The 23,890-nt window shown below is 40.1% G+C and overlaps 1 protein-coding gene across 5 annotated transcripts in view; it reads left to right on the forward strand.

Moving 5' to 3' along the window:
- The window catches only part of SMURF2 (SMAD specific E3 ubiquitin protein ligase 2), a 96,064-nt gene that overhangs the window by 48,543 nt on the left and 23,631 nt on the right, over positions 1-23,890 (forward strand). For 3 of the 5 annotated variants that reach the window (XM_048817486.2, XM_048817489.2, XM_075119214.1), the window contains 7 exons: positions 1,845-1,910; positions 5,385-5,469; positions 8,094-8,177; positions 11,653-11,855; positions 15,864-15,948; positions 20,600-20,758; positions 20,994-21,059. In XM_048817486.2, the coding sequence (XP_048673443.1) occupies positions 1,845-1,910; positions 5,385-5,469; positions 8,094-8,177; positions 11,653-11,855; positions 15,864-15,948; positions 20,600-20,758; positions 20,994-21,059 (748 nt within the window). The remainder of the gene's footprint in view (positions 1-1,844; positions 1,911-5,384; positions 5,470-8,093; positions 8,178-11,652; positions 11,856-15,863; positions 15,949-20,599; positions 20,759-20,993; positions 21,060-23,890) is intronic. The other 2 variants (XM_048817488.2, XM_075119215.1) reach the window with 1 other exon arrangement.

Consider the following 23,890-nt stretch of genomic DNA (forward strand, 5'->3'; position numbering starts at 1 on the left):
AGCTGTGCACATGAACACTTACGTCAATGTAACTTAGGTCGCTGTGGGGGATAGGTTTTTTGTTTTTGTGTTCTCCCCCCGCCGACACACACACACATGCCTGAGCGACATGCGTTATGCTGACATAGGCTGCAGTGTAGCCACAGCCTAAGCCTATTTACTTTATGACCTCCTTGGACTTCAGCAATTTCATGAATGAAAACTGGTCCAGTCCTAAACTTGGTATGCCTTATGACTGAGCAATTATCAGAAGTATAACCCTCTCTGTCTTGTCACATATCTTACTTTCATATTTGCACAAACTTATACTGGGATGCTATTAGAGTTGTTGGCTTTATTTAACCAATAGTCAACATATCCTTATTTGGAAGGTTTAACTTCATGTATTGCAAACATATAATTTGATATTCTAACCATTCCCTGTTGTAATGAAAAACAGAGAGGAAAAATAGTCCTCGTACCAGCATTACTCACTTTATACCATGTTCTCTCTCTGCTATTTATGTACATTAGTGGTATCTTTGCACTGAAAGTTGACAAGATTTTTCTATGTCCCAGTGCAACAAAAGTTTGTTGGAGGTGGATGAAATTACATAGTTAGAATCTTTAAGATAACTTGTTTCAGATGAGACCACTCAAAAGGTAGTTCAGCTTCTAGGTCTTAGAATTTCAAGTGTCCCTTTCTTAACTTTGTTGTGGCATAGTTTGGTGCTTCTGGTGCTAATTGCCCAAATTAAACTTCCTATATCAGAGCTGTAAAGGAAGACGAATTGCAGTCACTGCCTTTATTGCCTTCAAAGATATAACGCTTTTTAGAATTGTACTGTTTGGATTCCAAGTGTTTAACTTGTTTTTGTTTTAATAAATTGTACTTAAAAAAGGTGCATGAAGGGTAGCTGTAATTTGAAATTAGAGTTCTGTAGTTTAGAATTACTGCAACTTCAATTTCTACCTGTGTAGCATGTGCCTAAATGTTAAAAGTTTACAGCAAACTTTTACAATAGTGCAGATTTACCGTTTTAAGAGAATGTTAATAAAAGTTGTACGATGCCTTTTTCTCATTATGCTAATTAACACGGACGCCACTGAAACTGGTAAGAGAACAGTAGTTGATCAATCATAAGGCATGCCTGCCACTGAACAAAGGTTGACAAACCGCTCTTGATTGAAAAAGTTGTACTTACCTGGCTGGGCCAGTCAGACTTTTTTTCCCAGGAAGTATTCTAGTCTCCCTTCAAAAAATTGGATTCTTGAAGATGAAGAAGCAACTGAATCTCTAATTTCAAGCTGCTTGTAGTTGTCTCAGTGGTTCAACACATTGCATTTTGCTTAATTGCTTGGATTTCTTGCTGTTTAGTGTCGACTACATGCTCATTTGATTGATGGTCCAGATTAGCTGTGTCTGTGTTAACGTCTCACTTGTACTAATATCAGATGCCATGGGGACAGTGAGTTATGGTGGTGGTTGTTAACCCAATGTAGGGAGCAACCAAGTTAGTTTTTAATACCATGTGACCAGTCCAGTCTGACAGCACAATCTCCTGTGTTAAATGAGACAGCAGGAGGAAAGTAAGAATTGTGAAGAGGAAAGAACTTTGAAGTGGGTCAGAACAGTTTAAAATTTAAAAAAGGAATTAAATGGTTTTTTTTACTTTAGTAAGTTTTACTTTCAATTTTAGAAGCATGAAAATTAAATGTGCTGTCTTAAGAATTTTGTTTTTTCCCCTTTCTGAATTCTAGCAATTTTAAGGTAGCCCAGATCTTGTTTTTATGGTAATTCACAATGCTCCTTAAAAACAGCAAAATATTATATAGTTAACACTAGATATTTCCTGATTTTATAGATCAGAGGTTGGATCTATGCAAACTTGGGCCAAATGACAATGATACAGTTAGAGGACAGATAGTAGGTAAGTGTGGATTTTTTTTTTTTAATTCAATTGGAACTTTGTCTTGAATTGTACTATCAGCTTCTAGATTGGTGTTTTCTGGACTAGAGTAACAATAATAATGCTTTTAAATTTGATTGCCAGAGGCCTTTGGCAATAGCTCCTGAATAACAAAGTGTGTGTGTGCGCACGCACAATCAAGCTCATGCACAGAGTTATAGAGAGAAATAACAAGGCCCAAGAAAGCGGAGTAGTGCTGAACTGAGGCAAACCAGACTACAATAATACTAGTATAAAAGTTGTATAAAACACATTAAGAGAAAACTTCCTTGAACTTTGTTGTGAAGGAGGTGACAGATGAACTCTGGGGCTAACTTCCCCTGAAAACCCAGCAAAGCTGAAATTGCTGACCTTGCTTCACGGCACCATGCAAGACATATTTTCTCTAGATTTTGCCTAAGAGTGGATGCCTGACAAGGAGTTTTGCTATAACTGGAGTGAGTTCTTCTTTGGGATAACTTCCCTAATATATCTTTTATTTTTATGGCTCTTTTTAAAATGGTCTTGCTTCAATCTCAGCTGCTGTGCTGTGTGATTCAGGTACTTTGTTCCTAAATTATTTAAGGTTTTAAACACCATAAATAACTCCCTGAAGCAGACTCATTGGAAAATAAGCAGCCACACATTTAAGTAAATGTTCTTCTTTTGCTGCATTCTGAATTTCAGTCATAGGAAGTTTAAAAGGCAGCCCTGAGTAGAGCACATTGCAATAGTTCAGCCTGGAAGTCACCACACTGTGGATCACTGTGATGGGGTCTGTATTTCTGTGGGGGAGCTGTAGTCTATGAATATTTCAGAGATGGGGAAAAAAGATTTGGGTCTCCGTGTTCAGCTCCTGGTTATAAAACCTCCAAGTCGTGTACCTGATCCACCCTGCCAGGGATCTCTACCAATAGACAAAGCAGCCAGGCAGCAAGTGAGGGTTTCCGGATGTTTGTTATCCTCCTCAAAATACTCTGTCCATTGACACCACTGCTTTATCTTAGCTAAATTTTAACCAGCTGTTTTGCCTCCAGTCTGCAGTCTTTGTGAGGTAGTAAGGTAACATCAAGACAGAGGTGATGTAATAGGATCAATGGTGAGAGATATGTCGGTATCATTAACACATTATTAATGCTTCAGTCCATGCTGACATATCAGTTTTCCATGGAGGTTCAGGCTAAACAGTAATGATGATAAAATAGATACTTGTAGCAACTCCCTTGGTGCTGGTGAAATATCCATAGCTACTGACTGAAACGTGCTTGAAAGTAGCGTTCATCTCTTCCCTGAGCTGGTGAAGTTATAAAGTGTGTTACATTGGAGCCATTGCTACTTCCCCCTGTAAGAACAGTATCTGTATGTTGTTTCGAGCTGTTAAGACACAAGGCATTTTTAAAGTTCAGTCAGTGCTGCCTTTAACTTGACGGATACTCTGCAAGATTCCAGAGGCTCCTACCTTGTTTCTGTTGAAAATTCATTGTTAATCTCCTTAAATTTTTCTTCACTAATACAATTTTGTTTCTGGGTGAATGGGTCCAGGTAAAACTAGGTACTTCTGGTATGATAGTTAAAGAGTAGAGAGATTTTTTTTGAATCAAAATAAATTGTAGTTAAAATGAGTTGGAAGTGGGGTTAGCTTTGTAACAGGGGTGAAATAGCCTGAATTAAAGGATGGGGTAAAATTGAAAGGTAAATTATTCTATTTCAATATAATTGGTGTCTTCAGCAATTGATAGTCTAGGAAAAGAGGGACACCTTGATGTATGCCTTATGGATAAAAATCTAGGGACTCCCTGGTGAATGCCTTATAACTGAGGGCAGAGAACAGGGGGAATCTTGCCTGGGGTTACCTTTAAAGGGGGTAAAAGAAGGGCGATGCTTTTGGGTAGTGGATACAAAGGGCACCTGAACTGTGCCTTAATCTTGCAGCTCTCTTCTGTGCCATGATTTTACTTCTGATGTGGTGGTGCAGAAAAATGAGTCCTTACTCATTACAAAATAAAGCCGTCCACTAATTTTGGTCCTTACATAGGCAAAGAGGAGGTGATTGTTTAGTTTCGTTTTTGTCTGTGTGTATTGCTTGCCTACATGCAACAACATGAACTTGTAATGTGTGGGGTTGTTGCAGAATAGAGTAAATCAAGCATTTCCTTGCTCTCTAAAGAAATTAAAGGCTGTCTATATTTCTCTCTCATAAAGACCACACTCATAAAAGGTTAGGCATTAATACTGGCTAGAAATGAGGTTAATGCACACAGATACTGCAAGACTTCTTGTGTAGTTCAGCTAGTGTCCCAAAATCCTGAACTTCAACACACCTTTTGGTTTAGAACTGGGCCTCTCCTTTTCAGAGGTTGCCAATAATGTTAAATTGTCTTGTGGTTTTATGATATGGGCAAATGTTCATTTGGGTCTAGATTGAGGCCATTAAACTTATTTTTGCTTCATTTGTGAACAAGATTTGAATGCAGGTGTCCTGAGATGAAAAGGTGCATTCATGTCACACAGCCAACAGAAAACAATCATGTATTTGGTTTCATGCTTGACTAACCTCTTTAACAACAACAAAATAAATAAAATGCAACCTGAGTGTTCAGATATTTTTATACATTGCAATGTCAGGAACGAAAATTGTCCACAAAACCTGTGATTTCATAACTTCAGTGAAAAAGCTTCTGGCCTAAAAACAATGTTTTAAAATGTTTAAGACTGTAGCATGTAATACAGTTTTAGTTTGTTTATAAATTTTTTACTGTGAGTAATAAGACTACTGTTCTGATAAATGCTTTTGAAGTAGATTTAAACATACTTAAGTTGTATATCACTGATACTTGAATGTTAGTTTACGTAGATCCCTAATAACCAAAAGGTATAGTGCTCATAACATTTTAAACTTTGCCTGTTTTGTGTGTTACCTTTTTTGTGTTGAATTTTCACCCTCATTCATGGTTACTAGGAAAAAATTAAACCTTCGTGAAAATTGCATTTTCAGACCACTTAACAGGCCCAGTCTTGGTTGCTGCTTTCCATTAGAAGTGTTCCTTTTCAGTTTCTAGTTGAAGTCTGACACTGGCATTGCGCCATTCCACTTGCTATCCTAGTCATTCTGCATGGGATCAGCCACTTTGTTGTCACCAGACCAGTTGTACAGTTTTAAGCTTTGCCTAGGGAAGATAAAAATTAATTGCAATTTCAGATTTATCTTTTCTTCCCACTTTGAATTACACTTTTATCCCTAAAAGATGGGTTTTTCAAAGCAGCATGCAGAGATTTAGCTGTATGGAGCCACATATTGTCTCTGCTTAACCTTTATTAGCTATTTGGGGAGGAAGATAAAATTCAGAAAACAGTTTAACTTAGCCCTCCTCTAAGTTGTACCTTCCCTTCCAAACGTAATTGTGATTTGGATTCTGTTGCAGTATCTTTAATAATTGCCTTTTAATATTTTAATAGTAAGTCTTCAATCCAGAGACCGAATAGGCACAGGAGGACAAGTTGTGGATTGCAGTCGTTTATTTGACAATGATTTACCAGATGGGTAAGCTAACACCTATACTCACTTTACTTTTTAACCTTTAAAGTGATGAAACATCAAAGTAAAAATAGACAAATTTGTTTTTTAAATATTTGTAAACCTATAGGAGTTTTAATTTAGAAGCTAGAGATGTGCCAGTTACTGACTTAGCCTAAGTAAGTACCTTCTACAGTTATGTCTACAGTACAGCCAGGCTCGATGCTCTGAGTTTGATCCACCAGTGGTTGATTCAGCGGGTCTAGTAAAGACCCGCCAAATCGACTGAAAATTACTCTCCAGTTGATCTCTATACTCTACCCCTAACGAGAAGAGTAAGGTAAGTTGACGGGAGAGTTTCTCCCGTTGACTCCCCGCTCCCCTGCAGCGTAGACCCCGCGGTAACTTGATCTAAGGTACGTCAACTCCAGCTATGTTGTTCCCGTGGCTGGAGTTGCATTGCATAGGTCGACTTACCGTGGTAGTGTAGACATAGCCTTACTCAGAATGATTGCTAACGAGTGCCACCGCTAAATTGACCGCCGGTGGATTGATTGCAGAGCGTCGATCACTGCCGTAGTGTAGACCTGCCCTAATAGTTTGAGCATTGTCGATCTGTTTGCCCATTTGGAGGGCAGGAGGAGAGCATGTTATATCAGTGAATGAATGAAAGTATATACTCAAGAACCCACATCTGGTTTAAGAATTCTAGAACAGATAATTGACTTACATGAATATAATGTAAATCTAAGTGATAACTAACATTCTTGAACAGCCCTGCTTCAGCCACAAGATAATCTAAGCGGACCCAGTGCCCTAATTTTGTACCCTGTGTAATGTGAGAGCATGCCCAAAATGTCTTCTACAGAGCTGTAGAGAGGATAGAGTATTGTAAAAATGGGTCTCTCTTCTTCTCGCTTGTAAATCAAGAAAACAGTATTGTTCAAGGTCGTGGAGACTAAGTTCTTGCTGTACTTACCTGCCAAAGGCTGGATTCAGGATATTTTTTCCTTTATGAAAACTGATGAGATCAATACCTAAAGCAGTTTGGGGAGTTCAGAAAAGTGTTCTGTTTTAGGTGCTTCGGCTAGCATCAGCATAGCAGAGGAAAGACAGAATTCTGAATGTGAGTCTTGGCAGGGAGAGACAGGAGATAGTTTCAATTTTCATTGAAAAATCAGTTATCGCTTGTAAGTGATAAACCACATTGTAGTGTTGCTTCAGAGTCTGAAGAAGTTTTAAGAAAATTCTAAAAAGGTATGTAAGTCACTGTTAAATATTTCCCTTCTAAATATTTCTTAGTTAATTGTATAAATGCAGAGCTAGTCTAAACCTTTAAGAGAGAATTTTTAATGGAAAAATAAAATAGAAAAGTCCTGTAACTTAAGGACAAATACAGTAAAAGCTTTTTTTATCCGACATGTTGGGGAAATGGGGGAGTGCCTGTAAGTGAAAAATTCCAGTTAACTAAGAAGGGGGTGGGGGTGCAGAGCTGGGGGTTGGGCCATGGGAGGGAGTGCAGAGTTGGGGCACGGCACGGGATGGGGTGCAGAGCATGGGTTCTGGGAGGGGAGTTAGGGTTCTGGGAAGGGGCTCGGGGCAGGGAGTTGGGGCACAGGAGGAGTTTCAGGGTGCTGGATCCAGGAGGCGCTCACCTCTAGTGGCTCCCTGCAAGCGACGACCTGTCCCTAGGTGATGGCGCTGCTAGGCAGCTCTGTACACTGCCCCTGCTCTGCCATGGGAGCTGCGGGGACGGCACCTGTGGGTGGAGGCAGCGCACAGAGCCCTCTAGCCACGCCTCCCCCTAGAAGCAGCAGGAACAGGTCGTCGCTTCCAGGGAGCCACGCAGAGCTAGGTAGGGAGCCTGCCGATCCAGCACCAACCAGACTATAAACTGGACTTTCTATGAAGATTAGAAATGCCGGTTTATGGAGCTTTCCGGATAACACAGCTTTTACAGTAGTAATTTTTATCAAAGGAAATTGGTGCAAAAAAGATACTGTGCATGATTGCATTTTTGTTATCACAAAAAGAGAAGTTGATTGCACCAGAGAACTTCTGGTGCTTCACATTAACTTGCTGCCCAGCATTTGTAACAGATGCCTAAATCATTAGCAGTGGTTGAACAGAATTTTAAGGAATTTATATATTTCAGAGGAAAAGGTGAAGAGAAAATATCTTGCAACAAGCTTTTTAGCTATGACATTAGGAGTAATGTTTTAGTTTACATGAGATAAGTCTGTTTACAGGATGTTTCATTTTTAATAAGTATAGATAAATTATGTTAATCCACCGTATTTAATAGAAATTATATTGAAACAACAGAGTTTATTGGAAGCAGTTGCCAAATAATAAAAAACTGAGCATATTATCAAACATGAAATACTTTTATTAGGAAACTTTTGGAGTATTTGAAGTTAATTTCAATTTGAATAGTTACTGAATGTGAAGGCACAACATTGTTAATGATTTGTCTGGCTTCAAGAAGAAAACATTTTATTAATTCTGAGAGTTGAGCTTTCACTGTTCAGCTACTATGATTGATAATAGATGATGTGTTCCTGAGTTGGCTGTTGTGTTAGAAACATTTTTGTGCCCTGGTTTCCTGGAAATATCACTCATTGCCTTATCTCTCAATGTCCGAATTCTAGTTGGGAGGAGCGGAGAACTGCCTCTGGAAGGATCCAGTATTTAAATCACATTACACGGACAACTCAGTGGGAACGACCAACACGGTAAGAAATTATAAGCCATGCCTACAGTGGAGTTCACCTACTGATTGAAAGTACTGAGCACCCACAGCTCCCATTGGGCTCCCTGAAAATCAGGCCCCAGATGGGATATATTCTCCCCCCTCCTGCTTAATCACAGGAATCATTCCAGTTAGATTTCTCTGTACTGGTCTTCATATCACTGATTTTTTTGGTGGATTTCATCACTGTGGAAACCGAAGAATGCCAGTCTTTACACAGTGGGCTTTATGAAAAAGGGATTCTGACTGGTTGACAAATGTCTGCAGATATGCTATAACTATATGGGTCAGAACTCTTAAGCTGATTGTTACAAATATGTAACCAGTTTTTGAAATCAGTATTAGTCAGCTCCAGTTACAATAGCAGTCAAATCTGTCAACCTTCATTTCCTCAAACCAAGTAGACTTCTGCTATTATCTAAGTCATAAATAGTCTCTATGCATTTTATTCTGGAGCTTTTTGCAGACCCTCTTTGTCTTCTCTTCCTTCCTCAATAGCCCTTATCCTTTGGAAAATTCACTGTGCATAAGGAATAGATGAGCAAATGACCTGCACTGTTAAACTTTCAGTTCTACTATATGCCTGCATTTCTCAATTGAAAGTACTGGCTATTTAATAATTTTATTTATGAATTTATATTTTCTTGATTATATAAAAATGTCTATCCTAAGGTCTAGACACACAAATGTGTCCCTAGTTTTGTACTGTGGAATGTGTGGGTAGACTGTTGTGCCTATATGGATCCCCATTTGACACATTGGAGGTTTCAGAGTAGCAGCTGTGTTAGTCTGTATTCGCAAAAAGAAAAGGAGTACTTGTGGCACCTGCATCTGATGAAGTGAGCTGTAGCTCAGAAAGCTTATGCTCAGATAAATTTGTTAGTCTCTAAGGTGCCACAACTCCTTTTCTTTTTATTGGAGGTTCTGTGAAGGATCATTGTATGAACCCATAATGTTTATAACTCTTCTTCACCAACCCAAACAATCAGGACCAACAATTTCTACCGCACTTGTCCCATTTACACTATCCTCATCTGACACCCTTCTCAAAACATAATGAGGGGACGGACAGACAAGTCTTGTAGGATACCCTGAAGTTCCATATGCTCTAATCCCTCCACTTACCCCAGTGACCCCATCCCATCTCCTGATCTCTTTTTTGCATCCACTTCTGTCGTGCTCTTCTCCTTACCCTCTCACTGTCCTCTGGCTCTTCCCTCCCCCCCCAGCCCTGACAAACATCTCTCCCATCTTAAAAAAAAAATACGTATCCTTGGCCTCACTTTGCCTCTCCAGCTACCACCCTGTCTTCCTTCTCCCTTTCATCTCTAAGCTCATTGAACATGCTGTTTACAATTCTTGCCTGGAGTTCCTCTCCTCCAATTCCATTCTAGACCCTTTCCGTTCTGTCTTCTATCCCTTGCATTCAGCTGAAACCACTCTCGACAAAGCCTTTAATGTCCTCCTTCTTAGCTAAAGCTCAGAACCACCACTCCATCCTCCTCGACTTGTCAGCCACCTTTGACACAGTTTACCATGCTTTTCTTGAACTCTGTACTGCTTTGGTTTCCTTGACTCCGACCTCTTCTGATTCTCCTATCTCTCTAATTACTCCTTCAGCGTGTCCTTTTGGAGGATCCTTCTAATCCTCCCTCCAACTTTCTGTGGTGGTTCGGAGGTCATCGTCTTCTTGCTTTACACTTTTTTTGTCTCTGGGTAATCTCATCCACAAACACAAACTCAACCTTCATCTCTATGCTGATGACTCCCAGATCTACCTCTCTTCTCTGGAACTGTGTCTCCTTCTCTCCAAACTAAAATCTGGGCCTGTGTCTCTGACATCACCTTGTGGATGTCGAGCTGCCAGCTCAAGCTAAACATGGCTAAAACAGAGCTCCTAATTTCCCCCACCCCCAAAGTCCTCCCTGCCACCTCCTTTCTCGATCACAGTGGACAACAGCAGCATCCTGCCTGTCACTCCCTGGGCTTGTAACCAGGCACCCTCTGCGACCCAGATCTCTGTCTAGGTCCTCACATCCATGCTATGTCTAAATCTCACTGATTGTTGTTCTGCATAACACCAGTAAGTTATGGCCTTTTCTATCCATTCACACAGCTAAAACTTTCATACAAGCCCTCGTCATCTTGCGTCTCTCTTACTGCAATATCCTTCTTTCTGGCCTTGACAAATGCAATCTTGCCCCACTCATATCTGTTCAGAATGCTGCTGCAAAGATCATTTTCCTAGCTTGTTGCTTTTATTATGTCGCCCTTCTCTTTGAATCCCTTCACTGGCTCCCCCTTCTCTATTGTATCAAACATAAGCTGCTTGTATTTACTTTTAAGGCCCATCATAGTCAATGCTCACCCTACCTGTCATCATTCATTTGCTATCAAGCTGTCAGTGCTCACCTCCTATCAGCCCAGGATTTCAACCTCCATTGCCCACTTATTTTCAAATAGACACTTGTGTTACCCATGCACTTGGGAGGAGCACCCCATTAACATCAACATAGCTATCTCATTATCCACTTTCAAATCCCACCTGAAAAATCTTTTGTCATGATTCCTACAAAATACTTGACAATAGTTAAGCTGCTAATGTGCGTGGACTGCTGCCTATTGTTCTGACTAATATTGTCTTATTATTTACTTGTGTGTGTGTGTATCCATCTGTTGTCTCTTGTCTTATAATTAGATTGTAAGCCCCTTGGGACATGGACTGTCTTTTTTTGTTTGGTGTCTGAACAGTGCCTATTGCAGTGGGGGTCCTGGTTTATGACGAGGGCTCCTAAGCATTATGGAAATGCTCAAGTGATGTCTGACCAAGGGTGAAAGTTCCAGAGCTTCAGGCCCCTCACTAAAAATACTGTACTGCCAGCCCCCGTTCCTCCCCCCTTTTTTTTAAAGTGTGTGGCGAGGTGCTAAATCAAGTGCTTCACATGATCTAGACTGCTGCCGCAGCAGAGAGCAGCAGTCTTTAAGGTAGGCAGAACCCATAATAATTTGAGCTAAAATGAATGCCCTGAGTTGTATCTGGAAGCTAGTTGACAGCCAGTGCTTATCAGAGAGCACAGGCATAACGTGCTTCCAGCAAGAAGCGCTGCTAAGCTAGTGGATTGCTACATTCTGCACTAACTAATGTTTTCAAATGGTCTTCAGATGTAACCCATGTAGAGGACACTGGACAAATGTTTGACTAGCTTAGCAAAGTCTACATACAAAAGAATAGTTTGCTGCCTTATCAAAGGAGTCTTTGACACAGCGGATACCTGAACATTTCTCACCTGTTTTATGAAATTAAGACTTAAACATGAGTGACTATTTCCTGCACTTTTAGTGACTGATGCTTTTATCTATTGTATGTAAATGTTGTTTCATAAAGGATAGACGTGGTTGGAGAGAATAATTTCCTTGGTTACAAAAGGCAGTAACCTTATCTCATTACCTCTCAACAGACCAGCATCTGAATATTCTAGTCCAGGCAGACCTCTGAGCTGCTTTGTGGATGAGAACACCCCAATTACAGGAACAAATGGTGCGACATGTGGACAGTCATCAGATCCCAGACTGGCAGAGAGAAGAGTCAGGTCTCAAAGACACAGGAATTACATGAGCAGAACACATTTACATACTCCTCCTGACCTGCCTGAGGGATACGGTATGTGAGTTAAAAAATAGCGTGACATTATTCCAGTCCTTTAAGAAATTAGGTAAATGGGGTTCCCTCCTCCCCTGCGCTTTGTAACTTTTTTTGATCCTCTTTCTTTGATAACTGGTTTAAAATGCTGATCTGTCTGGGGTCTGCACAAAGTCTTAAATTTAAGATTGGACTTCAGATGATAGGCTTATTGTAAAGCAGTCAAAAATTCTGTGAGGGACGATGGAGCACATTTTCTCATTCCATTGTTCCTGTGTTTGTTCTCTGGACAATTTAGTGACATTTCTATAAATGGGAAATAAATACTTCCCTGCACTGTTTCACAATTAGGTGAAGAAATGTGCCAAATGGAATCCATTAGTGAAGGGCAGACAAAAATGGTAACTGCATTTGGAGCTATTGAATTTTTCTTTAAGATTTTTGCTATTCCCAGAATATGTATTTGTTTCCATAGTAGATTCTTACAAGCGTGCACTTAAGTGATTGGACATGTACCACATGTATTAATCTGCAATTGAGCATACATATTCAATGGTCAAATGGGCAAACTTAGGTATGATTTGTGGTTAAGTTAAAGAAAGGACTTTGATACATTTTATAAGCTCTTTATCAAGATTAATTTAAATTTAAAAGCATAATTCGATTCTCTTACCTTCTATACCTAAATTAAAGTGGGAAGGTTTATTTGTGCCTTAAGAGGGGAGGGAGAAACTCTTGCCGTTTTTAATCTTGCAGCACAGAGCTCAGTATGTGGGCAAAACTCTAACTGCAGTGGGAGTTGGAACAGGCCATATACCTGCATTTTGGAAAGTCCTCCCTTATATTTCATTAGTGTGTAGATGATGGATGATAAATTGCAAGTTAAGAACTAGAAAGGAGGAAGCCTGGTGCCAGTAGAAACGTACATTACAATAAGATTGATTAGAAAGAGGCTGGAAAATCATGGAACTCGTTAAAAATCATATGGCTTTCCCCCCACAATTTACAGAGGTTCACCTACTTTGTTTCCATAGTATTTAAAAAGGAGGCCATCACTACTACATCCTAAAGCAGTGGATAGAGTATTGGGCCGGGACTCAGAAGATCTGGGTTCTGAGGATGTTGTGAAGGCCAAGACTATAGCAGGGTTAAAAAAATAACTAGATAAGTTCATGGAGGATAGGTCCATCAATGGCTATTAGCCAGGATGGGCAGGGATGGTCATAGACTCCAACTTCCCCTCTGCCCTGCAGGTGCTGCCCCCCCTGGCCCCACCCCTCCACCCCCTTGCCCCACCCCCCTTCCCCCAAGTCCAAGTCCCTGCCCTGCCTCCTTACCGCCTCCTTCCCTGAGTGCGCCACGTCCCCACTCCACCCCCTCCCTTGAGGAAAGTCCTAAGCGCCACCAAACAGCTGTTAGGCCGTGGGCGGGAAGCGCTGTGAGGGGGAGGAGTAGGGACGCAGTGCGCTCGAGGGAGGAGGAGGGGATGGGGGTGTGGGGAGCTTGGCTGCCGGTGATTTTTCCCACGGAGTTGGCATTTATGGGGATGGTGTCCCTAGCCTTTGTTTGCCAGATGCTGGGAATGGGTGACAGGGAATGGATCAGTTGGTGATTTACCTGTTCTGTTCTTTCCCTCTGGGGCACCTGGCATTGGCCACTGTCGGAAGACGGGATACTGGGCTAGATGGACCTTTGGTCTGACCCAGTATGGCCGTTCTTATGTTCTATTCCTGGCTCTGCCACTGGAGTGCTGGATGACCTTGGGCAAGTCTGTGCCTCAGTTTCCCCATCTGTAAAATGGGGCTAATGGTACCGCAAAGCACTTTGAGATCCACTTTTAACTGAATTGTCTTGTTAGATTGACTTCACACTCGGTAAGGCAACTCACATCTTTTCATGTATTTGTACCTGCTCCTGTATTTTCCACTCCATGCATCTGATGAAGTGGGTTCTAGCCCATGAAAGCTTATGCTCAGATAAATTTGTTAGTCTCTAAGGTGCCACAAGGACTCTTCCTTGTTTTCACTGCGTAAGAGTGGAGTGTTGTTGTTACACTTTGATCATGTCACATTTGGTCAAGTAAGCTATAGTGGATGACATAAGTAGTTAACGTCTGCATGGTAATGTGATCTTAGAATCATAGAATATCAGGGTTGGAAGGGACCTCAGGAAGTCATCTAGTCCAACCCCCTGCTCAAAGCAGGACCGATCCCCGACTAAATCATCCCAGCCAGGGCTTTGTCAAGCCTGACCTTAAAAACTTCTAGGGAAGGAGATTCCACCACCTCCCTAGGTAACGCATTCCAGTGTTTCACCACCCTCGTCGTGAAAAAGTTTTTCCTAATATCCAACCTAAATCTCCCCCACTGCAACTTGAGACCATTACTCCTTGTTCTGTCATCTGCTAAAAAAATCTTGTGCCTCAACATTTCCTAAAATCAAGTGCTTTTAGCTATACAATAGATTTAATTGCACTTCATGAAGTTTCAGTTTTTAAAATTGGTAGACTTCTGGCACAACTGAACAAGCCCTTACCCATGTGGCTAGAACAGATACTCACACCATTGTAAGTGTAGCTGGCCAAGTTGACTCCATCTCTCATAATACCTATAAAAACACTTAAACACAGAGATAATGCTGTAATCTCATTAAATATCTAATCTTTTTAGTGGAAGTTTTTGCATTTGATGTGGTATTCCTCATTATCTAGAGGCTTTTATAGGACATTACCAGCTGGTAGTAGAGACATACCTATGTCATGGATAATAACTTGTTAATTACCTAGATATCTGGGTCAAGGACATCTGAATTGACTCTTTAGGGAAGTGGAACATTTTAAAGTAAAACATGGAATATTTAGTAGCTGCTTTGAATTTATGCTTTTTTTTTTTAAAGGCTGCATTCTTGTCAAATATTGTATCCAGACTTAATCTTTCTAGTGTACACGTAGGGGAATATTGGAATACTTTTATTTTAGACTACTTGAGAAACTTTACCACATTTGGTAGTTCTGGAAGGCTGGTACAAAGACTGTTTTCAGACATGTTTCCACATTGTTCAGTTGCTGGTATAACACTACACTTAGGCTTCGTCTGCACCATGCAGCTTTTAGCGACACGGCTGTGCCATTACGGCTGTGCCGCTATAAGGCACGCAGTGTAGCTGCTGTTTGAGGGCAGGAGAAAGCTTTCTTCCTGACACACAACTTCTACCTCCCGCGAGTGGCAGCAGCTTTGTTGGCAGGAGAGTGCTCCTGCCAACAAAGTGCTGTTCACACCGACGCTATTTGTCTGTAAAACTTTTGTCGTTCGTGGGGGGTGTTTAACACCTCTGAATGACAAAAGTTTTGCCGACAAAGTTCCAGTGTAGACAAAGCCTGAGACTCACTCTACATGGGACTTTTACTCCTGTTTATAACCATGTAATATGTGTTAGTTTAGTGTTTGTAAAATGTGTGCTATTCTAGAGTTTAGGCACTGCCCTAAAGGAAATAAAATCCCAGTATTGTTGAGGCTTTATTATGTAATCCCAGATGTAGACACAATTCCAGAAGAAACTGAAACCTTTGTCTCATAATAGACTCCTGTAAACTGCAAAGAAAAGATACTGCTCTCCTATCCATATCTACAAATTTGTAGTATTTTCCCAAAACTCTGAGACTGTAGAAAAAACATTCCATGCCTCTCGCAAAAACAAATATCTAAAAACTGTCAGACTGCCAATTTTCAAGGCTTGCTACTATGCTAATTGACTCTGATTTGGATTTCTTAGTTGGACGCCACATGCAACCTGCTCAGCCTGCTGTCAGGAAGCCTAGCTCTCTGCATGTTAATCCAATGACAGTACCTAGAAACCCTTCCATGTAAAAAATCTGTTTGTTTAACCACATTTTTGGAGCATCTCGTCTTTTGAGCAGGGCTGTTTGTCTATAACCTTGTAGTATGAGCTGAATTACTTTTTTCTTTTCCTTTTTCCTTTCATGCATGTCTATCTTTTTGGTTGTTATATTTATTTTATCTCAATTAACAGAGCAAAGGACAACTCAGCAAGGTCAGGTCTATTTCCTGCATACTCAGACCGGTGTAAGCACATGGCATGACCCAAGAGTACCAAGGTAAGAAAAGAACTCACATGTCTTTATTGTTATATAAAGTCTTAAATTAAACAGGACTCTCTTAAAATTGCTTGTCCTCCAATATTGCACTGTTTAATGTTACTTAAGAGAATATGCAGACTGGCTTGGTAGATGAAACACCCCTCCGCCCCCCCCTTCAGTCCCACCCCTCCACAGCAATCCAGCTTGTCATCTTAACATAAGCCACTCAACAAAATAAATGACACCCCTTGCATCAAAAACTAAGACTTCAAAGAATTCTTCAATAATAGAAAGTCTCAGAGAACAAATTAAACTGTTTTTATGAAAGAAAGTATAGTACCTAATGGTGTTAGTATCAGATATAGCCCCAATGATTATAACCAAGTCTGGCTTTTTATCCCTAATAAAATAATGGAACACACAGTAGAAGATGGAAAAATCACTAAGGCTTTGTCTAAACTACACAGCGTAAACTCAGTTTGTCGGCACTTTTGCTGACAAAATACTTCCACCCTCTATGAGCGGAGTTCTCCTGCTGACAACGCGAGCATTCACACAGGCACTTGCCATGGCAAAACTTTTGTCTTTTGGGGGCGGGGAGTTAAGCACCTGTGAACTGCAAAAGTTTTGTTGTTCAATTGGCAGTGTAGACAAAGCCTTAATACGTAGGACTGGCTCGTCAAAAATTCTCAGCTCCCGCTGAGAGAAATGGGAGCTCCCAGAAGCTCAGCAACCTGGCTTCTGCCTTTAGGTACCTAAATGAGAACTGAACTCTTGTAAAAATCTGGCCTATAGAAGATAACTGAACCATGAAAATTTAGCAACATAAATTTAAGTGCAAATCTTGTCAGACAAACTGGATTATATTTTATTTGCAGACAAGCCTGGGAATTTAAATTCCTAACTGTGCTGGACATTAAAAATTGTGGATTTAACACACATTGGTTTTATGGCTCATTACAACAATTTTAACACATTCTGCTGCCTACTCACCCTTCTTTGCCCTATGACTGCAGAGGTGCTAAGTGCCCACTTCATTTTAAGTGGTCTCCTAACCACCCCTTGTGTTTAACAATCTGTCCCACCTTATATTTAGCTGCAACACTCTCGGGTTACCTTCTGCAGATTTGAGGAAGAGCTCTGTGAAGCTTGAAAGCTTGTCCTTTTCCAACAATAGAAGTTGGTCCAAAAAAAGATATTACCTGACTTATCTTGTGGCTCCGGGTTATTTTGTTGACAGAATAAAAAAAATTGAAGAGAATATGGTGGATGTCTTGTTTGTTAATTTTTAATAATGCATTGGATACAATATCTTATGGTCTCACAATCAAAATAATTCAATTTGGCTTGGGTATGAATACTAACCCATGGTTTAGAACTAGCTGAAGGACTGTAAATAAAAGGGTAATGAGAAATGACAGTTTCTGAAGCTGAGAAAGACGTGTAGTGTATTACTTCAGGATTAGGAGTTACATCCCTTTTCATTAAATATCTTCCTTTAATGATCTGGAAGAAGGGAGCAGGCAGCACATACATGAAATGTAAGTATTACACTAATTTGGGAGGAGATATTATGAACACCACTGAGGACAAGGCACTAATACAAAGGGACTTAGATGTGTTAGAAAGGGATGCTTGAAACAGCAAAATATTATTTAACTTGGAAAATGTAAGCCAATTTGTTTTTGTAAAAAAGGTAACTTGCAACATTGATATTCAATGGGATATAGAAGTCATGAAAATGGTGGGATACACCTAGAGGTGACCATGGGCAGCGTTTGTAATAGTCAAAAAGATCCAGTGTAAGGCTGTGTGTACAGGGGTATTGTATAGTGGAGCCAAGAGGGAATACTCGGACTGTTCCTCGGATATGGTAGTTAGTTCAGGGCATCTCATTACCCAAAGACAAATGGGTAGGAGTACACACAAGAGAACCAAAGTGATAAAAGGGCTAGAAGGGACTGACTTGATTCTTTACACACAAAAAGCTAATGTGTACAGCTTAGCTAACCATTTAAAGGGGAAGATTAATCTGAAGTGGGCAAATATCAGGAGGAAGGGGAATGTAACTAGGACAGGGGTTCTCAAACTGGGGGTTGGCCTCTACCCTAAACCCCGCTTTGCCTCCAGCATTTATAATGGAGTTAAATATATAAGTGTTTTAAACTTATTTGGGGGGGGGGGGGGGTCGCACTCAGAGGCTTGCTATGTGAAAGGGGTCACCAGTACAAAAGTTTGAGAACCACTGAACTAGGAGTAATGAATTAATTAAGCGGGAAAAGAGATCACGAAAATATTCCATACGTCAATGAGATGTACTAAATTCTGGAATGGTCTCCCAAGGGAAAATGGGAAGCCCAATTTTCTTGACATATTTGAAACTAGATTATGTACTAGAAAATGTGCTGGGCAGAATAAATTCTGCCTTTTCAGGGAGATGGCGAGGCTAATCCAATACATCTTTCCATCTCCACTTTCCAGAAGATTGAGGTTTACTGTCCCACTCATTAAACGTGTCCCTGTCTGTAAAGAGAGAGAATATTGTTAGTTTAAAAAAAAAAATCCTTGTTAACGCACTGGAAGCTCTTTAAGATTATTACCTCCTAAAATCTGCAGATGCTAATGTAAAAATGGCATATACAGCCCTAAATTGGCAGCCAGCCCTGAGATTTATAAGAAACTTAACAATTTTGTGGTTGGCTGCTGCTCATGTTTCTTCCCATGTAAATGGATGTTGGATTGCCAGAAGTGAGTAAGGTACTTCAAACCACAGTTTGAAGAATAAAAATTAAAGGTTTTAATGAAAAAGTGACACGTTTGCTGTGTGATATACTACTCTTGAGACAAGAAAAATACCTTTCTTGTGACATTGTCCTGAATCTTTGGTGACTATGGAGAAGATTTTCTAAAACACAAAAGGCAATTAAGCAGCTGACGCGAAATTGTCAACTGCCATTTGTGCCTTGGAAAGTGTGATGCAGGGGAAGATTTTCTGTCATTTTATGTGGGCAATATATTCTCTATCTTGCTGCGTAGAACCACTCTCCATTTTGTATGTGGGGACTTTTTAAAAAAATACACCTTAATTTATCCACACTTTTTGTGCCTCAGATAATCGAAGTTGCAAATGAGAGCATATTGACATTTAGTTGTTTGTGGGTGTGGTCAGGTGGCTTTACATCTACTTCCATCATTTTGCCCTGTCATTATTTACAGCTACAGACTGTTGATGCAAGAAAGGAGGGTTTAGAAATTATACCTGTAGCCTATATAAGTACACTGCCTCTCTCTTAAACAGATCAGCCTCATTTTGGTTGTTCATGTTGGGGATGGGGAAGGAAACCCAAATTCTAGAGTGGTGGCAGAATACAACAACACTTATATTCACCTACTTTTGTATTTAATAGATTTAATTAAGAGCAGCACGCACTTCTCAAACTGTAATTATAATGTAAACGATAGAAGCTGCTGTGTGATAGCAAGAGGTCAGTGGATTTGCAAATTAACAATTTTGAAAAATTGATTTATTAAAATGTTTTGGACAAAAATTATTTGCTTGGTATTTATTGCTCCACCTAAAAAGGTGAGCTACTAAAAAGATTTCCTTTCACTATACTTATTGTAATCTTCTAAATTCTTTCATATATCCTGTGTTAAAATACTATTTTGTAACTGTTTACAATGACGCTACTCTTTTGTGAATCAAAAGCAGAACTGCTATGCTTCATATCCTACAACAGGACTGCACAAAGGGTATAGTGGGGTTGACTGTTTTCTACATTAGTTGAAGACTGCCATTGTTACAAACTGGTAGAGAATTGGGGCACTGGTCCTTTTACAAAAGATGCCAAACGTTTAAAGATGCAGCATAATAATTTGCTCTGTAAAAAGTCATAATTATGTATTTGAGGCCAAATTGCTTCATGAGTTACATATGCCCTACTTCCAAAGATGTTAACAGAAGTTGAGCTAGAATACCTAAAGGTTGTCAGGGAGAAGGGATGTTTTTTATTCCTCAGAGAAATGCTATGCAGTTTTTAAAAACCACTGTATTCATCTTAAATAAATTAACCTGCAAATGCTACTTGCATTCATCTGACTTTAATAGAGATTACCTGAGACCACTTAATGGTTTACGTAAAATACTAGTTAAAGAGCTTTTCTTTCATCTAACTGTTTGTTTTTTAAAACAGTCAAAAATGGCTTTTGGTTTGGGCAGATATCCATGCATAAATCTTCATGGAAAATGTAACTAATCAGAAACGTGGTTTTGTTTTGTGGGAGTTTTTTAAATGTGATTGAGTGGCTTAAATGATTAATATTATTTTTAAAACTGTTTATTGTCAAAACTGGCGCAACTCCTGTTGGCAAATATGGTGGCAGCTTTTATTTTTGTTTTAAGTCTGTATTAAATTAGTATCTGATCGTTATTTTGTAAAAATGAAGATTATGTAATAACTGCTTTTCCAACGCGTGTGTAGTCGGGTGTGTATATTTTCATTTTCTTTGGTAGGCTTGTACCTTGGGAGTAGAGATTCCAGCTGAACAGATTAAGTTTCTGAAACAATACATTTTCTCAGACTTCATGGAATTGTTCTGTTACATTTACACTTGTTTGGCTCAGAAGCCAAATGCTGAGGTATTTTTTATTTTATATTTGTTTTTGCAGGGATCTTAGCAACATCAATTGTGAAGAGCTTGGTCCACTGCCTCCTGGATGGGAGATCCGTAATACAGCAACAGGCAGAGTTTATTTTGTCGACCATAACAACAGAACGACACAGTTTACAGATCCGCGGCTGTCTGCTAATTTGCACTTAGTTTTAAAGTAAGTTTGAAAAGTGTACAACGCATATTAATTTTAATATTAGAACAAGAGGGTGACTCTTGTGAGAATGCTTGTTATAAGCCAAGGTGCATTCTGTCATTCTGTGTTATGTAAACTCTCTTCAATAGTATTTGCCCTTTAATTAACATGCTGCAGGCATCTGTGTGTATAACATAGTATATATGAGAGCTTTGATTACTATTTAAATATTTTCATCTCTACCACCCTTCAACAGGGGCGTGGCCACTGTGATGTCATGGGGGGGCAGGTGCCGTCCCATGGAAGAGATCTGCCACCCCAGGTGAGATATTGTATAACAGTGGCATTTATCCAGGGACAGTAGAAGCGTTGCCTGCTGTACCTTTTTACATTGTCTTCAGATTTTAACGTTTTAATCTATGGGGTAACAAACTGATTAAAAAAAATTAGATTACATATTTTGTTGTCATTAAAATGAAAAATTGATGCATTGGGCCAGGGAGCAAGTAGCTAGGTATCCTTCCACAGTTTGTCCAGCTCTCTAATAAAGACAATTAGAAACGTTCTGAACATAAAGAACTCATTGGAAATGGAGCTACTACTAAACACAGAGAATAATAGTAAGAGTATTTATGATGTGCACTAGGGAAGATACCCCAGCATTTTGAATCTTAAGCAAAACCTAAATCTGGGTATTTTCAGATACTGCCTTTTTATTATTATTAAATAAACATTAAGGAATTCTGGCTGTCATTTTCATTCCTGATGTACTCATTTTGCGTTGGAGGTGTTTCTATATCACTATATGCGGAAACCAAAAACAGTACAAATGTTTTTGTCTAGACACAGCTATTGTCTTGTCCAGACATTGCTGGAATTTTGACTCTGTTGTTTCTCACACTAACAACTTTTTAAGACCTTTGTTTCGGGAAACACCTGCATAGCATTAACTAGGTTGTGAATCGAAGAAACAATGAAGAGCTGGATGAACAGAAAGCCATATGCAGTCAGCATAAGGAGGTGCTAGGGAGGGATGGCAATAAGTTTCCTTAAAGGGAGTCAGGGTATGTCTACACTTAAACTGCTACAGCAGCACAGCTTCAGTGTAGACACTACCTATGCCGACAGAAGAGGTTCTCCCATTGGCATAGGTAATCCACTTCCCCAAGAGGCAGTAGCTAGGTCGATGGAAGAATTCTTCCTTTGACCTAGCGCTGCCTACGTAGAGGGTTAGGTGAGCATAGCTATGTCTTGGGGAGGGGGGGATTTTTAGCTATGCCAATAGAAGTTCCCAGTAGACCGGCCTTCAGTCCTTGGGAAGTGAAACCAAGAAGAGTATGTCAGGAGCCAGCAAGTAGAAGAATCAAATTAGGCTCTGAAAACCTCCAGAAAAGCTTTTTATGTAACTCGTGCCATCACCTAAAAGTTGGCTAGCTGGTTTGGGAAAATGGCTTTTGTATGAACAATCCATATCTGGAATCTAGTGAACTGAGAGAATTTGCCATCTAAACATGAGAAAAAATATTTAAAAAAAAATGTTTTTAAGACCATATTTTTGAGTGTTACAGGCATTTTATGAAAGTCTTCATAGTCCAGGTTGATGGCTTCTTTTTATGAACCATGTACCTTTTTTTCTGAACTGTGTTTAGATTCCTTGTCTCCTTAGCTGCCTGCTGGCATGGAAACTGAATTTACCAGTGATATTTTAGGAGCCTGCACACATCCAACACACAGAAGAGATTAATTTTAAATATTTTTAATTGGATATTTTAACCAAAAATTCTCTTTATAACCATAAGATTTTTATATTTGTAGAAAATTCAATTCTTCGGAGTATATTTTTAAAAAAGAATATTCTGGTTAGCACAGCCTCTGTTTAGTTGCCATTTCGTAGATATTTACAAAATAACTATGACATGGTGGTTTGCATGACATTTTATTGTACTTACAATGGAGCTGGCTTTGCATCAGAAAAATCCAGTTTGACTTGCAAACTTCAGAACCATTTTACACTTCTTCAAGCTGTAAGACCTATAACAACATGCTTAAGTTTTTCATTTGTACATCTGTCTTTCATTAGAAAAGGATTTTAGAAATTCAACCAACGGTGTCTGCAGGCTGATAAATCTTCTGTCATGTTTGTTCTTTTATTGTACCAGACAGGATATGTGAAAGTGATTCTCTCTCCGTGCCCCCCTTCCTGCGGGGGGGAGAAGAGAGCATTTGCTCTGAAGTAAAAACACGTTGTTTGCCTTAGGCCTGAAAGATTTTGTAAATTATCTGAAAAATAAAATAATATTGTTTAAGAGGAGATGGGTGGATTATAATTCTAAATCCAAAAATATAACCTAGGGTTCAAGACAGATGACACTGACTTTTCCGTTGAGCAGAGATACCATTTTGCCCCGATGCCATTATATATAGCTACCTAATTCTGTTTAAAATTTAAATATTGGCCCAGAGTTACTGATAGTTTTCAAAGCTGAATGAGTTAAATAAATGCTTCATTGAGGATATTACTTTAGAAGTGTAGTTGAGCAATTTTCTGGTGACACAAACGTTGAAAAATAACTGAAAATGAGGAGGAAACAAATAGCAAAATACCAGCATCAACAGTTCAGTAATGGTAAAATAATGTTTTTATTATTTTAAGTACTGCAAACTATTTAGCAAATACACCTGTACCCTGATATAACATGAATTTGGATAGAACGCGGTAAAGCAGCACTCTGGAGGGCGGGGCTGCGTGCTCCGGCCGATCAGTGCGTGTGGCTCCGACACGCTGCTCTGAGCGGCGTGTTAAGGGTGCCGGTGGGGGGCCTGAGGGGTTGGATAAGGGGCAGAGGGTTTCGGGGGGCAGTCAGGGGACAGGGAGAAGGGGGGGTTGGATGGTTCGGAGGTTCTGGGGGTGGGGCGGTCAGGGAACGGGGGTGTTGGATAGGGCGTGGGAGTCCCGGGAGGCCTGTTGGGGCGGGGGTGTGGATGGGGGCGGGGCAGTCAGGGGACAGGGAGAAGGGGGGTTGGGTAGGGGGTGGGGTCTTGGGGGTGATTAGGGATGGGGGGGTCTATGGAGGTCAGGAAACTAGGAGCAGGGGGGCTTAGATACGGGGTGGGGTTTTGGGAAGGGTGGTTAGTGGCAGGGGGGTCTCTGGA

The sequence above is a fragment of the Caretta caretta genome, chromosome 14, assembly GCF_965140235.1.
Source record: "Caretta caretta isolate rCarCar2 chromosome 14, rCarCar1.hap1, whole genome shotgun sequence".
NCBI classification, from domain to species: domain Eukaryota; kingdom Metazoa; phylum Chordata; order Testudines; family Cheloniidae; genus Caretta; species Caretta caretta.